Source organism: Habropoda laboriosa, unplaced genomic scaffold, assembly GCF_001263275.1.
Source record: "Habropoda laboriosa isolate 0110345459 unplaced genomic scaffold, ASM126327v1 scaffold62, whole genome shotgun sequence".
In the NCBI taxonomy this organism is placed as follows: Eukaryota; Metazoa; Arthropoda; class Insecta; order Hymenoptera; family Apidae; genus Habropoda; species Habropoda laboriosa.
In genome coordinates this window covers 1082775-1100259 of record NW_017100177.1, presented here as the reverse complement: position 1 = coordinate 1100259, position 17485 = coordinate 1082775, and the positions used below count along the sequence as shown (strand labels likewise).

At 30.9% G+C, this 17485-nt stretch overlaps 5 protein-coding genes across 5 annotated transcripts in view; 3 read left to right on the top strand and 2 right to left on the bottom strand.

Annotated features, from left to right (window-relative positions):
• The window catches only part of LOC108578821 (EF-hand domain-containing protein D2 homolog), a 23594-nt gene extending 21282 nt beyond the window's left edge, over positions 1 to 2312 (top strand). The window contains exons 3-4 of the mRNA XM_017942221.1: positions 938 to 1072; positions 1787 to 2312. Coding sequence (XP_017797710.1) covers positions 938 to 1072; positions 1787 to 1921 — 270 coding nt within the window. The 3' untranslated portion in view covers positions 1922 to 2312. The remainder of the gene's footprint in view (positions 1 to 937; positions 1073 to 1786) is intronic.
• Positions 2313 to 2383: 71 nt separating this feature from the next.
• On the top strand, positions 2384 to 7283 carry LOC108578804 (acylamino-acid-releasing enzyme-like). Its single transcript, XM_017942202.1, has 14 exons — positions 2384 to 2479; positions 4077 to 4294; positions 4373 to 4536; positions 4626 to 4780; positions 4851 to 5115; positions 5207 to 5355; positions 5424 to 5592; positions 5675 to 5929; positions 6008 to 6145; positions 6214 to 6434; positions 6503 to 6582; positions 6646 to 6678; positions 6819 to 7040; positions 7161 to 7283. The coding sequence occupies exons 1-14, from the start codon at positions 2384 to 2386 to the stop codon at positions 7273 to 7275; spliced, it is 2280 nt and encodes a 759-aa protein (XP_017797691.1). The 3' UTR covers positions 7276 to 7283.
• A 942-nt stretch (positions 7284 to 8225) lies between these two features.
• LOC108578885 lies at positions 8226 to 9716 on the bottom strand. The gene is made up of 5 exons (XM_017942296.1): positions 9643 to 9716; positions 9427 to 9537; positions 9124 to 9353; positions 8754 to 9012; positions 8226 to 8680 (listed from the first exon to the last, which is right to left on the bottom strand). The coding sequence occupies exons 2-5, from the start codon at positions 9524 to 9526 to the stop codon at positions 8226 to 8228; spliced, it is 1044 nt and encodes a 347-aa protein (XP_017797785.1). The 5' UTR covers positions 9527 to 9537; positions 9643 to 9716.
• Positions 9717 to 9908: 192 nt separating this feature from the next.
• LOC108578803 (coiled-coil domain-containing protein 108) lies at positions 9909 to 15467 on the top strand. The gene is made up of 18 exons (XM_017942201.1): positions 9909 to 9992; positions 10190 to 10409; positions 10644 to 10909; positions 10995 to 11277; positions 11337 to 11525; positions 11598 to 11802; positions 11880 to 12375; positions 12438 to 12794; positions 12875 to 12963; positions 13033 to 13303; positions 13406 to 13621; positions 13691 to 13879; positions 13941 to 14194; positions 14261 to 14513; positions 14586 to 14809; positions 14911 to 15079; positions 15153 to 15291; positions 15388 to 15467. The coding sequence occupies exons 1-18, from the start codon at positions 9909 to 9911 to the stop codon at positions 15465 to 15467; spliced, it is 3984 nt and encodes a 1327-aa protein (XP_017797690.1).
• A 49-nt stretch (positions 15468 to 15516) lies between these two features.
• Positions 15517 to 16661, bottom strand: LOC108578884 (tRNA (guanine-N(7)-)-methyltransferase). Its single transcript, XM_017942295.1, has 6 exons — positions 16576 to 16661; positions 16337 to 16479; positions 16084 to 16268; positions 15896 to 16009; positions 15716 to 15817; positions 15517 to 15648 (listed from the first exon to the last, which is right to left on the bottom strand). The coding sequence occupies exons 1-6, from the start codon at positions 16659 to 16661 to the stop codon at positions 15517 to 15519; spliced, it is 762 nt and encodes a 253-aa protein (XP_017797784.1).
• Between the last annotated feature and the right edge of the window lie 824 nt (positions 16662 to 17485).

The following is a 17485-nucleotide window of genomic DNA, read 5'->3' as shown; positions in this document are numbered from 1 at the left end:
AGCGGTTCGATCTGCATACGCGCGATCGAACTGTCCATTTCATAGATCACAATGATTCACCCAGCGTCACTGAACCCGGCATCACCTTCCTCTTACTCACCGTTTCCTCGATCCTCCATCATTTCGTGACTAATCCGCGCAAGGACAACTGAGACACTCGTTGTCTTTACAATTAGCGATTTTAAAAAAATTTTATATTGTAGAAAAATGGATCTGATAATTCTGAAAATTATCTGCCGTTTCTTTCTCAATTTCGGAGAAATTAATTCGAGAGGCTCAGTCCTCAATTAGCAATTGTAAAAAAAATGTTTAATTAAAAAAAAAGTGGATCCAGTAATTCTGAAAATTCTCTGCCATTTCTTTCTTAATTTCGGAGAAATTAATTTGAGAGGTTCAGTCCTCCATTAGCAATTTTTAAAATGTTTTAATTGTAAAAAATTGGATCTAGTAATTCTGTAATAAATTCTCTGCTATTTATTTCTTAATTTGGGAGAAATTAATTTGAGAGGCTCAGTGGCTCCATTAGCAATTTAAAAAAAATTTTAATTGCAAAAAATGGTTCTGAAAATTCTCTATCATTTATTTTTTAACTTCTTAAAATTGAGAAATTAAGTTTTAGCGGATTCGATGAAGTTTCTGAAACCGTTTCCTCCGTCTTCGTTTCCCAACTTCTCCCCCTTTTTTATCGAACACTTTGAACCAATGCTGATTCATAAATTTCCCAACTTGTTAACTTTCTAGAACTTGGAATACTACTATAGTAATCGTATAATACATAGTAGAAACGTTTAAAAAAAACTGTAATCGTATAAGTACGTCGATTCGTCAGATTCCTTTCTTATCGATAAAAAAAAAAAAGAAGAAGCTCGGATGAAGTAATACACCTAATCGTACGATCTTATTTACGAACGCACGTGTGATTTCCGACTCGTTACAGTTCCTACTGATCTACCGCAAAGCACGTGCCGGTGAATTAGAACAGGATTCTGGATTAGGCCAGCTCGCACGTCTCACGGAAGTTGACGTGGATGAAGTAGGAGTCACAGGAGCTAAACACTTCTTCGAGGCAAAGGTATCAACTACTTTTCTTCGTTTTTTTAATTAGACAACAACATCCTTGTTACATTTCATTACGAAAGATTAACTTCGATAAATGATATACACTTCCTTACGATCTTCAAGAGACTCTTCTCGATCCTAAAAATCCTTTATAATCACGTATGTATATTCAATTCCACGATACAGGTATCCACGATCGTTTCGCTTGATTAAACCAAATGAACACATTTCAAGTAGCAGATTCCAATGCAAACTAGTCTGAAAATTGGAAGAGGAAGGATAACTTCTTCAGATATATTTCTCGCTCCTTGGATCACCGTGAAACATTCGAATTTCACAATTCCAAGAACTATAACAAAGATGCTTATTCTGCTAACGATAAAATCAACATATTTTCTCGTTGTAAAAATAGCCACATCTGTAAACATGTTAACCAAAGGAATCTCTCCTTTCTACATACTCTTAACCATTTAATTATCACAATTTAAACGATTCTTCTTTTTCTTTTTTTTCACTTACAATTATACCTTTTTCATCGAAGCGAAAATTAAACCTTGGAGAAAGACCCAGAGATAGTATCTAGTTTTGCCAGTGGCGAATTGTATTAATGAAATCGCAAGCTGAGTAGTAATACGAACGTTATGGTGTTCTTGATAAATTCAGTATTCAGAAATGCGTATCAGTGCTAATTAGCGTTTCCCCGGTGCTTCAATTACCGTGTTCACAGATCGAACAGCTACGGAAGGCAAGCAAATTCGAGGACGAGATCCGCATGGAACAGGAGGAACGAAAGCGAGAAGAGGAGGACAAGGCGGCGAGGCGGGCACAGTTCAGGCAGAAAGCGGCACTGTTTGGCAATTGAAAGGAAGACCGGCGGCGAATCGAAAGTGCCGGGCTCTTTCTGTACCTTAGCGGAATTCCAAACGATCCTTTCTTAATTCGATTCACTAGTTCTGTAAGCGAGGATCGGTCTATCAGTAAAGTTAAATCAGCCTACTTCGTAATCGTGTGTTACAACAACATAGCTCTGCCGATCTTGGCGCGAAGTTTCCGATTCTCGTATTTTTAAGTTGACATTTGTTTTTCCTTTTTTTTTTATTTTGGAAAACAGCGACACTGCGTGTCTTTTAACACATTGTCAAATGTAACGAGCGTAGAAATTGATTTTTTTGTATTTGAGGAGAGCAGTGAAAAAGGATGTTGTTTCGTAGGTGATGAATTTATATAGGCAGTCGGTACAGTAGATTTCTGTAAGGATTTAGGAGAATTTGAAAGTGAAGTTTAATAGTATCTGGCAGTATTATTGAACAGAGTATCGTTTGTAATGAGCAATGTAGTAGATATAGATCAGAGAAAGGTTGGCAATGTGTTTAAAGTTAAAGAATTCTCGAATTATCTTTTAATTGCATCGCTTTATGTAGTGAGTATTTAGTTGTGGACAATGAAAACACTCTTCTTGAGGGATATACAATAGTTTGCGCTTTTTTATGCCCTTGAAGCAATCGTTTTTTTTTGTTTTTTTTTTTTTAAACTGACATCCTGTATTTGAATGATTTTTATTGAAATGTTTCTTTAGTCTCGTTAAGCTTAGGTTACTTTCGATACACGTTACGGACTATAAATGAGTTTTAACGAATGCACGACTGATATCGGTATAAGTACGTCTAAGTGTAATATGTATATGTATGTATATTAATTTATATGATAATTTGAACTTATGTAAAGATATTACGCACCTTTCGAAGAGGAAACATTTCGCAACGTCTGTCCAGAGATCTGAGAGATCTCTGTTCGAATTGATTCTAAAGTAATGACGCGATTTTTTACTGGAAATTCTTTTAAATTTCTTTCCGATACGATTTTAAACGGTAACGTTTTTACAGGTATTTAAGTGTAATTGAAGTAGAACATCGAAGGGAATACTTTTTGTCAACCTAAGTGGTCTTAGTAATTGTGCAGTAGTTTGTATTTTTATAATCTTTTATTTTGCATTGCTTTAAAGGTGAACAAAATTCATTTCGATCAAATATAAAACGGTTCTAAATTATTTTTATACAATTTTTTATAAATACGTTTTATGACCAAGTTATTAAGGCCATGTGTAATTGTTGCGAACTGTATATACGTAATACGCGGCTTAAATGAGCCTGTAAAATTATACATTGTAAATAAATTTTTGTTTATTTTAATAGCTTATTTTACATACTTTGATTAACTGTTATAAAATTACGCTAGTGTCATTGTACTAATATTGTGATATGTATACATTGCATTATGCCATTGGTATACTGGCATATTGCAAGTTGATGTAAAATAAAAAAAACTTGGATCAAGTTCTTTCCGAAGGTAGCGCCAATACGACTGTTTTCTTCCTCCATTGCTACCAATTTAACAATCAAACATTGTTTTCTGCGAAAGTAAAGAATATTGCCGAATTATAAGCGTATAATAAATTTGAAATATATTTACAAAAATAATAGAAAAGGTATAAAACAAATTTTAATGTACTTAAAAAAGAATATCATTGAGTTAATTATCGTATTACCGTAGTATTAATATTGACCCTTTTAAAGTTAAACAGAAACACATATTATTTGCTATTATTTATTTTATTATATCAGTACACGATATTCTTTATTAAAATTGCAGTATAACCATCACGAAATTAAAAAAAAAATTAAGGTTCGTAGAATTCATACCAAAGTATGTAACCTCATTCTCATTTTAAAACAATATTTCCCTCTCCTTTAAAGGGAAGACGAATTGCATATTCAAAATTACATTTTTTATTCGTGAATAAAATTGTAGATAAGAAAATGGCGATGCAAAGTAGCCTGATGGAATTTTAGCATTGTTAATTATTTGTACTTGTTATCACTGTCTCATCCTTATCAAGATTTGAACACCTATTTGTAGTATATTCGTTACAGTTTGATAACAGAATTTAAGAGCAAGTTGCGGAAGAAACATCTCTGTATAGGATGGCAAAAATACAAAAAGAATTTTTATTTTTATAGGTAGAAAAAATTGTCAGTTTATACAAGACATTAGCGAGAACACCTTCTTTAAGTGGTGCAAAGATTGTTGAATTAACTAATAATGGAATATCAATTTTAAGTGCATGGTCTCAGAGAAATTTAGAAAGGAAAACAAATCAAAAATTTTGCCAAACTCATATATTAAATTCAAAATTACAAGTGCAATCTGAATCTTTTCCTATTGATATTACAACAGAGTATGTTACATATCCATTACAAAAATATAACTTGATATATTTTTAACACATGTGTTTAGAAAATTCTCTTTTTTTAAGACTTCTATCTGCTTCAACTGAGGATGGACAGCGTAGAGCTGTATTAAGACAAGCTACTATTGAAAATACTACAAAACAATTCATTGAAATCTGGGATAAACAGAGGCTTGTAAAAAATTATGATTTAGCAGCTTTGGATGTGCATGGAGATGTGTACACAGACTGTAATTATTAATTAAAAATTATGCACACTTAATGTTTACCGAGTATTTAACAAGATTTACTAAACAAATTTTGTTCTTTGTATTCCCAGCTGAATTTGCTTCCTTTGAATGGTCTCCAGACAAAACAAAAGTATTATACATTGCTGAAAAAAAGCTTCCAAAATCTGAACCATTTTATAAACAGAAACCTCTTAATAAAAAAGATAAAGATAAGAAAAATGAAGATGAAGATGAAGTATTAGTGGTAAGATATTTTATTTTCTATAATGTTGTCAATGCATTTTAAATTTCATTTAATAAAATTCTTGGTGCAGGGCAATGAGTACATTTATAAGCCTCATTGGGGAGAACAATTGGTAGGTAAACACCATCCAGTTGTCACAGTCCTTGATACGACAACTGACACAATTTCAGCTCTCTCAGGTATACCAGATGAACTGTCACCTGCTCAAGTATTGTGGGCTGAAGATAGTCAAAGTGTGGTTGGTGTGGCATGGAAACATGAACCAAGACATTTAGGTCTTATTGCTTGTACTAATAGGCTTTCTTGGATATTTTTATTAAAGGATGAAGAGTACAGTAAGAAATATTCCATGTCTACACATTTTTCAGCTTTAAGTTGGGATTATATATGTACATATATATTATTTTGATGTACATTTTCTGCTAGGAAAACTCTCAAGTGATGGATGTGCTGTTCGCTGCCCTAGGTTTAGTCCTAATAAAAAATATTTAATTTGGCTAGAAAGGGAAGCAGGTGGTGTCCATCATAATGCTCATAGACTGATGTATCTTGAATTCAACTCTGAAAATCTGAAGGTGTGAATATATTGAAATATTAAAGCAATATTAACTGTATCTAAATCTCATTATTGTATTCTGTTTAGGCTGATATACTTGTAGACATTGTAGAATCAAGCATACCTATCCAAAATGCTGAAAAGTTCTATGGTTTGTACGGCCGTTTACCACGTCGATGCTGGAACAATGATTCCCAATATGTATTTTTAAGTACACCTCAACAGAATAATACGCGTTCTTATATTATTAATATAAGTAAGAAAGTAACGTGATTTATCTGTTTCTTACGAAGCCTTTTCTTTCTTTAAATCATCAATAATAAAAACATTATTTACAGAAACGAAGAGTATAACTGAAATTCAAAATGATAAAAGTAGCCTTACTATTTTGGATGTAAACAATGATATTATCGCGTTTTCGGAAACGTCTCTTTTGGAACCTTCTGTTCTTACTGTAGGAAGGTTTACCTCTGAAACAATTAACAATGGCCATATTAAAAGAAATAAAGTTTCAACTGCTGCAACAATTCCTGGTACTGAAAATTTAATGTACGAGCCTTCCGATTATGATTATGATAATGACGATGAAATTAGTAAGTAATTTACTAGTAATTGAAAAGTGGAAAGTGTACATTTTCAGTTAAATACATGTAACATTCTATTAATTTTAGAACATTTTAACTTCATCTATTTTGGACCAAAAAATGGAGATGAGAAATCTGTACCTTTAGTGATTGTACCACATGGTGGACCCCATGTTAACTATGCAAATTTGTTTATACTCGATTATTTCTTATTTGTTTTGTCAGGTAAATATTCAACTTTAATTTATATTTTTTAACATAAGTATATTAAATTATACTCTTCTTAATTTAAGGCTTTGCAGTGGTACAAGTTAATTATCGTGGTTCTACTGGAATGGGTTCAAAAACTGTTGAATATCTTCAAGGAAAGGTTGGAGATGTTGATGTGAAAGATTGTGTAACTGCTACGAAAGAAGCTTTACGGAAGTATCGATGGTTAAATCCAGAAAAAATAGGAATTACAGGCGGTTCACATGGAGGATTTTTAGTAACTCATTTAAGTGCTCAATATCCAGTAAGTTTTTAAATTGTTCGATATTTAATTAATTACATTTAGTAATGTATAAAAACTTATTTTTATAGGATTTATATAAAGTTGTTGTTGCAAGAAACCCCGTAATCGACATTGCTGCTATGTTCACTATATCAGATATTCCAGACTGGTAAAATATTAATGTATTTTTAAAGATTCTTCATAGTTCTGAATTACTTCAATTATATTACAGTCGCAATGCTCTGAGTAAGGAAGAGAGAATTAAGTAAGCTTAATTGTAGAACAAAGTATAATTACAAAAAGAAGAAAAAAAACAAGAAATAACTACCACAACACCGCAAAGATTGAATATATGGCAAAAAATTTTGATTTTAATCATTCATTTTATAATATATTTAATTCCAGGTGTGCTGCGGAAATCAATTACCTTTATGATGAGGGCACACCAATTTCGGAATCAAATCAAGTTGAGGTACTCGTAAAAATGTTTAAGTGTTCTCCAATTATCCACGTTGCTAAAGTAAAAGCTCCAACTTTACTATGCATTGGATCGAACGATTTACGTGTACCTCCGTCTCAAGGGAAGTTGTGGTATCAACGTCTTAAGGCAAATAACGTTAAAACGAAGTAAGTGGGAATTTCGTGCAAAAAAATTAGAAATCACATTAATTCTTTTTTTAATTAAAAGTTCTTTTTAACTTTAAGTTCCTTATATTCCGTTACAATATTAAAAGTATAATATTACAGGATGTTACTTTATGAAGATAATCATCCTTTGGCAACTGGACCAGTTGAAATCGATAACGTTATCAATGCTTGTTTATGGTTACATGAACATATTCCAACAGAAAAAAATGAATAGATTTACAGGAACGGAGATAATACCATAAATAATTTTATAATTTAATAAGAGGTAATTGTCTATTAAGTCGTAAATATTTTAATAAATATCAAAAACAATCTCGTATAAATATTAAATTTATTAAATACTGTATTTTTCCAATATTAAAAGACTTATAAACTATACACAAAGTGTTGTCCTAAAATAATTTTTCGTTGCTGAATAATTGACCTTTCACAGTGGCCATTTATACTTTGCACATTAAAAATCTTGTACTTGTATTTCAGTATAACTTTTACAAGTAATTACATGTAACGAGTAATACAAAATATAAAAATGTTTAGCATTACAAATGGTAGTGTACACAATATTGACAAAAAAGTCGGTACAAAATACTAAAAAAAGATTCAATAGTTTTTTTAAGCACTTGTTACATGACTATATCTGGTTTATTCAGAAAGGCACTCATTCATCATACCATATGAAAGGAAATGAGGATTTTGAGTGAATGTTTGTAGCAAGTGTATTCATAAGTTCATGACTGAATCATAAAGTTTTAGATGCGAATGAAGGGACTCAAGTATTTTAGATCATAGTCTGAACAACGACTATGCCCGAGTATTAAAGAGTCCAGAGTTGAAGAAAGAACCACAGAGAATTGGAGTACAAAGTGTAAAACTTTTGACAACTAAGGTCAGGGTTTGTGAGAATCATCGCGAGCTATGAGTTAGAAAGTTAGTTATCGTTAATTGTAAGCCATAAAGTAGGCTATTTAACAAAGAGACATGTTATATGTTTAAACTTGCACTCCTTCCTTCAAATAGCCCTAATCCACTATCACGTGGGACTTACAACAAAATAATCCCTACAATATATTTGAAGACTGTATTGTGCACAGCGTTATCTAATTAAAACATTAGATAATATGCTGCTAATATGTATTAGTTACATATAGTAACTTATGCTTATGATTATGATCTAACAGGATTACTTTGTTCTGGAAATAGTGAATCATAACTAGGTGGCAAATCTTTATCAGCGACAGATGAAGGAACAGCCACTTCTAACATCGGTGCCGAGGGAACTACAGGAGTGGCAGGTCCTTCCATATAAGAAGCATGCACTTGCCATGGTCTCGAATTCGGATCAGCGCAGTCCATGGACCAGCATAATTTTTGTGATCTTTTGCATATCCATAGGCACATCATAAATATGATGAAACATAAAATTAAAGTAGTCACTGCACCCACTGTTACTTTTGTACCAGTACCAGTGCTGATGATTGCATTGGTATTGTTTGGACAAGTATCTTCATCAAAACAAACACCTGGTGCACAATTATAAATTCCATCACAAAAGAATTCATTCAACATACAAGTTTGGTAGCCAATTGATGTATATTTTTCTCTATCTACATGACTGCAGTCTGCAATATTAAATTATATTAATAATACAATTTATTCCAATACTTTTTTAGTAACTTACTATTTTGAGCTTACTTGTAAAAGAAGTATAAGCAATGCTAAGAGCAAGAAATTCCCCCTCTTTTAATTTTTCTTTTGAAATAAATATTTCAGTCTCTAGTTCTGCAGCAGATTTATGATTGATTGGATCATATTCAGCATATGTCCTTGCTAATGATGGTGATTCAGATGAATACACACTATCTTCTGGTTCAGGAACTACATAGTATTTTACTTTACTGCGATCAATGGAACCACAAAACTTCTCTGTCTGATGATGATCCTTCCTTTTAAACTACAATAAATTGATTAGAAAACAGTATTCCTACACAACAGTGTATTATAGCATTAATTATTAAAAAATATAATAGAAGAATTACTGAACAAATGCCAAATTGTAACTTACTTGTACATAATCTAAACACTGTGTTTTATTTCGTCTGAAAGACATTTTTTGAATCACACCAAACAGTCCATCTCCTTTAGCTGTTTTAAATGTAAACTTACAATGAAGATTAGTTCGAACCATCCATTGTTCAAATATGTGTTTCGACATAACTATTGCCGCACCACTTTTAATGTCAGTGGTGAACGTTTTACCCAAGACATGACAAAATTTTTGTGTCCCCAAACCATCTACGAGAAGAGGTTAAATATTAAATTTCACAATTATAAAAAAAATTAGCCGCACTTTTTCCGAAAAACTTACATTCAACATAATGGTCGTCGTGCATACACGAGCCATAATTCACGCAATTGTTTGCAAGATATAGTAAACATAGAAAATGTAAGACATTCCACCGAGCCATTTTTACAGGAACTGTCAGAAAGCCATAAAGAACACGAGTAACGTCACCATCGAATATCAGTCAATAGTGTATATGACTAATTTCTCACGGATTACCCGTAATAAAAAGGGTATTACAATTACTGTATAATGTTTTTCCACGAAATCGTTTAGATGCGATTCACCGTCTTCACGGATACGTCATCTTTAGCGTATCAAAACAAAACGAATGTCTCCCATATTCGAGAGAAACCGAGATACTCGAGATCGAGAAGATCGAGATCATCGATCTCGACGAGACTCATTTCAAATGGAAATTAATGTATTACTATAAAAGTACTATTTTCTATATTTGCAATTAAAAGGATTAGATTTGCAGGATGAATAACGATTTTTCGAGTAAAATGAAAGTAATTAGACTGGAGTATGGGGATGTGGAAATTGGTAAAACATTGGTGAAAACAATAGAAATATTGAACGAATCTTGTGTAGGTATCCTTTATAATTGATAGCAATTGCTTGTAGTACAAAAGAAAGGTGTATCAAAAAATAACATTTAGAATTTTATTATTCTTGAATGCTTAAAATTATAATAGTTTTATTATAAAAATATATCACTATATATCATTCACGGAAGAAAAATGTAAATTTTTACATACTGTAAATTTTAAACTGTTCGTTGCAGAATGAACAAATATACCAAGTTCGAAGGGATCCAACTACAAATCCTCTGGATCATGTATTTTATTTACGTTCCTATACTTGGACTTTAGCACCTGAGGAAAAATTTTTGTGCGAAATACGTTATCGGCCACTTATTGCATCTTCTAAAAATGTTGATTATTTTATTATTACAGATACCAGCGGAGCATATATGAAAATTATCGTTTATGGATCTGGTATCGGTATTTATAAAAAAAATTATGTGTATTTGAATTTCATATTTTATAATGAATATTTCAATTTTTTAACGAAGAACTTCTTAGCGAAGTAATATTTGCATATTTGACACGTGGTTTAAACTTGAAATAAAGTCATGGACAAACGAATTGATTTTGCACTAAAGTTTATCTCATTGTATTATAATTTTTTTTATTGATTTCCTATTTTCCTATTTTCCTATTCTAATATTTGTGAAGGTCCTGAAGTGAATTGTTCAGCGACAAAAATCTTTATGAATTGCACGTACGAGTATCCTGAGGTTAAGAGACGAATTAAATTAACGAACAACTCTAAGGTTACTGCGACTTTTATGTTCAATATAGATAGAAAACATAAGTTTCTTCAATTAGACACAAGATACGGTACTATTAGTCCTTGTTCTTATAAATGCATTACAATTACGTTTACGTCACCAAAAGGTGGAAGATACACTTATCATTTAACCATTTTAATTTTACACCAAGTAAATAAAGATATTAAAATAGTGATAATTCATAACTTTTATCAACAAAAACTGATTTTCACTAAAAATTTTGTTTAAAACTTAGGAACCAATTATTATAGAATTACATGGTTACTGTGGTTTAACATCCTGTAAAAAAGATGATATAAATCATATTACTTATCCTTGGAGAGAAAAGAATGGGTTTAAAGGATATATGAGAGACATAGTTAATACATTAGGAGATTTACCTCCAGTATCTTTATCAAAACACTATTTTAATTTTGGTCAGGCAGATGTAGATGTAGAAAATATTATTCAGAGAATACCTCAAGCAATATGTCTTACAAATCATAGTCATTCAAATTTATTGGTTATTTGGGAAGAAGGTAATTTATATATAAGTGATATTATAAATTGGCTTTTTAATTAATTTTTTTCTTTACAGACACTGATGGAATTTTTAATGTCTCACCTTTAGAGATGCAAATTCGTCTAGATCAGTCTACTCTCTTTGAACTTACATTTAATCCTAATGTGAAAAATAATCTTTTTGGAAAAGAAATTATTGGTTCTGTTTACTTAGAACATGAAAAGTTATCAACATTTCCATTTGTTACATCAGTCACAGTAATAGGTGTGATATTCAATTAATAAAAATTTAAGTCATAATAATTAAAATATTTTTAATTGGAATATTATTTCTTAGGTCACTCTTTTCCTACTGCATCTAGTACATGGATTCCACAGTATGAAATACCTCAGACTATAATAATGCCACCATGTGTTCCATCATTTCCAGTTTATACAACATTTTTAATTAAAAAATTTGGTCATTTGCCTCTTACATTTCAATTTGTTGCACCAGCAGCAACTCATTTCATTGTGAAACCAATGCTTGGTGTAATTTATGAGTATGTGTAATCAGTAAATGCATCTCTAAGTTTAATCTTGATTAAAGATTAATAATACATAAATTCTTTAATTACAGGGATTATCAAATAATTGCAATTGAAATGACATCTGAGCCTAAGGATGAACAGATTTATATAGAAAGATGGACAGTATATTTTAATGGGGATATGAAAAATGAAAGCTACATAAATTTTAAAGGATATGCAGAGTATGCAAATATTATTTTCAACAATAATAACATCTTGAGTTTCCCATTAGTTTTATCAGGTTGTGAACAATTTAATATGTTTATTAATATAAATATAAAAATGTCTTTTGGTAAAAGGATTTTTTTTTATAGGTATCAATTCTATCAATTGCCACCTGAACTTAATATGCAATGTATAAGTGGAGAAATTGATGCAAATGATACTTTGTTTCAAGAATGTTCCTTTTCTCCAACTGAACCAAATGTAGATTATGATTTTGAGGTACAATGCGTTTTGATTGTTATAAAAAATGGAGTTAACATTGGATCAAAGTGTTGCATAAATTTGCGCGTTCGTGCAAGAAGCGAAAACGGATTATTAAAGGTAACATTTTCTTTAAATAGTTCAAAAATTTCTTTTACCTCTCCTCTTATTTAATTTTTCAGGCAATCCCAAATGAATTAAATTTCGGCGAAGTAGAATACAACGATACCAAGACATTATCAATTGATCTTATTAATTCTAGTTTAGTAAATATTTATTATAAATTAATTTGTACTCATCGTAATTGTCCACTTGGAAATATTGAAGAAGATGTTAAAATGCATCCAGTATCGGAAACTGTTTTCTCAACATCGCATAAAAAAATTACGATTTCTATTAAACCACGTACGGCAGTGTATTATGAATTTGTAATTCAATACCTGATAAGAGTTAATTTTCGATCAGATCTATTAGTAGCTAAACAAAGTCCAATAAGAATTTGCAATGTATGCTGCATGTGTATATTGCCAACAATAAAAGTAATACATAAGTTTTTTTGGGTCATATGAAATTTTCAATTATAGAAAAATTAAAATTTTAATCGCAATACATGCAATAGGTGCAGAATGTATGCGCTTTTGGATATAAGCAGCAATATTCATTAAATGTAAGCAAACCATTCTTGTGGAGAACATTGCGAATAAATAGGTACAGTCATTTTTTAACCACATTACACAACTAATGTTACATATTACATAATTATTCACGCTTTTTTAGTTTGAACAAAATTCTGAAAAAAATGCTGCCAGGAGAAACATCAACAATAAACATAAACCTTTTTCCAATGATTGTAAACGAGGGAGCGATTTTCATAAAATGGTTGGTGATAAATCCTTCCAGATTGCCTGTACCATTGGTTTTAAAGAGAATTAAACAATGTTCTTGTCAGCCTGTTACGAAAAAAGTTGGTATTTCACTTCAGCGCATAGAAATTGATTGCCCACATAGAGATCTTTGTGTAGTGCACTTGAGATCAACGACACTAAAAGTACGATCTTTTCTTTTAACTCAGAAAGATCATTCATAGAATAATATTAAGTCAAAATTCATAAACTTATATTGAAAATAAATGTTGTGCAATATATTTTAGCCAGGGGAAGAAACTATAATAGGCATGAATGTACGTTTCACATTAGTTGGAAAATCAACAATTTGTTGGAACTTAGGTATAGGACATGATCGTCATATTATTTTAAACATGATTATTGATTGCTTAACTGAGTCTGAGACACAAGATCATTTCTTAAGTGCTTCATTAATTCTATTCGGAAATATTTATATTGGAAACAAAGAGCCAATGTATAGGGTATCTTCAGTATCTTCTCCAGTACTTCCTTATATCAGAACAAAAAATATTATTATAATAAAATTTTAGATACATTGGATACACAATATTACGAATATCGATTTGCCATATTCTTTGAACATTGATAATATGCGTAAAGTAAACGAAAGCTATCATTGTGAAGTTTTTTCATGTTTAAACCCAGATGGTATCATAAAAGCTCGAACAGCTATGCCTCTTATCTTAAAGTACCAACCTCGAATGTTTGGAAAATACAAGGTATTACAAAATCCATTATATTATTTATAATTTAACAATTAATAGGATCATATTTTTTAAGGTAACGGTTCCAGTAACTATGGGAAATGAAACAGCAGAATTGTCGATAAAAGGAGAAGCATCTTGCGATTTTCAGTCTGTGAATATTGGGAGACAAATACCAGATCATTGTGCTTGCAGAATTGCATTATTTCCTGCATATTTTAGCGTCGATTGTATTAATATGTGGTGTGCACCTACACATAATACCATTGTCAAAATGCTTTTAGTTTATAACAACTTGGAAAATGATGCACTCGCTTATGAATGGGAATGGTACTTTTAAAGCTTTTAATTCTTGGATGTTCTTTCATTTTTCTATAAATCGTTAAATATTTTTAGTCTAGACATATCAGGGTTCCTGTGCGTCGACATATTTCCTCGTACGGGTATAATGAGTCCAAACACGGTACAAAGCTTTAGAGTGAAAATTTACACCAAAGGATATCCTTGCAGAATTGACGTTCATATACCTTGTGTATTCTACAACGCAAGTGAAAGACGAGAATACCAACGAAGTATTATCAAACATACTATTTTAAGCCAGGAATTGGAAGGACAATTTTCTATTACAGAGAAAGGCACTTCTGTGCCGGTAATTAATTAATTAATATTTTACAATGACAAAAATTATTTTGTAAGCTGTTGGTGTTTAACACTTATGTAGAAATCGTGGATAAAAATACTTGATAAACCGGAACGATGTCACAAAACATTGAGTTTACGTTGTACTATCTACCCTGTGGAAGATCAACATATAAGAGTTAATTTGTTGAAAGAATTACAAGCTGCTCCATCAAAAACGATTAGTTTTGATGATAGTAACAATTATATTACTACAAAAGAAAAATGCCTCTCTATGATACCTTTTATTTTAGAAGGCTTATTATGGTAAAAGTGGTCTCCTTATATTGTTTATTTTTAGAACAGATTACAATCATCAGCGAAAATGTAATTTCTTACAGTAAAATATTAAAATTAAAATTTTCCAGGGATATTGTTAATAGTACGAGATTTAAGAAAATAGTTGAAGACAGTCTAATTCCTGGAAGAAATTTGTATTATTCCCAATTCACGATGGATCTTTCAGAACGAAAGAAATTAACACGGAGATCGTATATTTCACAGCCATTAACACTTATTAACTCAATATTAGAAGAAGTAAACAAAAATTTACCATAGAAGTTTTCTATCTAATAGCTTGATTGATTGATAATTGATAACCATTTTTTAGATGTTATTTATCATAGTACACGAAGAATTTTCCTTAAAAACTATACATTTAATTCCTAATGAAGACATACGTCATAGCAACTATTTGAAATTATCGGCCAAACAAAAACGAATCGGTTACGAAGATGATTTGACAGAGGGTAATAGCTTGATTTCAAATTTTTTAAGAATAATTTTTTTTTATTAATTGTTACATTACATAGAAAATAATATTTGTTTCAATGATACCTTTTTAGATCGTGAAACAGTTGATGATGAAACTGATGTAGAATATGATTTTTCAAGAAATAAATTTAGGGTATCTTTTGTTGTGTGAATACAAAAAAATAACTTCATTTATGTACAAATGTATAAGGTGTCTAGTATCAACTAATTTCTTTGTTAAATGGATCTGGAATGCGTTTAAACACAGCCAAAAACTTGTCTCCTTTGTTTCTTGTTACTTTTTGACCTTCTTCTGTGCTTTCATATAATTTCTCCACAATAGGATCCCCATCCTTTATAAAGTTATTGTTTAATGTAACTACAAGTCTTGTTTTTTAATAAATAGCTTAAAAGACTTACCAATTCTTTTTTTGTAACTTCATGAAATAATGGATGTTCATGAAAATGCTGTATCATCCATTCGTGTAAATCTTTTACATCTGTTACTGTGTATACAATGGCCTTTAAATGATATTTATAATTACATATCTATATAAGCAACATGCAAGTTTTAAAATAATATGTTGTAAAATATATTACCCCTTCAGCTAATACATAAGCGTATTCTGCAAGAAGTGTTTTATTTATGATTCTCCATTTATGCTTTGACTTCTTAAAATGTGGATCTGGATACAAGAAAAACATCTTCTTCAACTACAAATGTATGAAATAATAATTAAAAGCATTCAAAATTGTTAATATAAAAATGTGATTATACCTTAGTATACCTGGCCTTTGTGGAAGTAATTTGGTAAATATTTCATTGCATTAGTCCTTAAGCATGCAATATTCTGATACTGTCCAGGATTTTGTGACCTTAATGCAGCTATACGATCCATAACATAGTCAGAAACTTTTACTCTGATCTCCATACCAAGGATTAAATTATCAGGGAACATAGGTGATAAAGTAACTAATGTATAAAATATTTGATTAATAATATAAAAAACAACGTAATGTACGAGAATAAAAAGTTTATACCTAATAATCCTCCATAACCACAACCAATGTCTACAAATTGTATAGATTTCTGTGTAATATTGTTTTCTTTAGACTCTTCTGCATTATTTGGAAAATAATGTGGATATAACGAACTCCAATTCATTAAATTCGGTTTGACAGGACTGAAATTTCATTAAAGAAGGGAATGAAGACATGTTTACATGAATTTGGTTTTTTATGCAATTTTTTATTTTTCTTTCAAGAAAATAATTACGTACTATTCCATACAGTGATCCGCTATGGGATTCGAATGTGCACGTTGTCTGTAATATTTTTTTTGTGGCAATGGTAGCGTCTCCGACATGATAATTATTTGTTAAAAACCACTGTCGTACACTCTTAACCTAACATAACTAAGATCACTGTATCTAAAAAGACAGAATATAGATCTTTACCGAACCCTAGAACTAACACAAATACATGCTGGCGATGGATCTATGTGAAACTGCTGAACGGCGAATGTTTATTTTAAAGGGGTAAATTAAATTTATTGAAATCGCATATGCTCTGTCAAAATTAGAACTCAAACCATATGCATAATTACGAGGTAATAACCATTAGAACTGGGATATTATTTTTCGTAAAAGAAATTTGAATTTACAGATATATCATCAAAATATCACAAAGTTAAATTTTCCTTTTAAAATATTCCATAAACTCAAGTATGTTTTTACAAATAACCAAATATGTATTGAACATGTTACACTTCTTTATTTGCTATTAAAACTTTATTAAAATTAGTGCATAACAATAATGACGTATGATGCCATTTCACATAGAACCACCATCGTGCGTTTGTGTTAGTTCTAGAGATTCGGCAAAGATCGATGAACCCCACTGAAGGATACTCTCTGCTTCTGTCAATCTGTCCGAATATTTTCGGCGCAGACCATCTTGTCTTAACAGAATTACAGAATGATCGTGGAGGTTACAGTACAAAAGAAGAATAAATGCATGCAGGATAGTCTATTATTGATCAACTGTATGATAAATTCATATTAAAATTCGTTTGAAGTTAACAGAAGCACAGAATAATAGTGAAGGTATTAAACAAGGAGCAAGGATTGCGAGAGAAAGACAGAGAAGGAAAAGGTTAGCTACTCTTATTTATAGTTTAGTCTGCTCCTG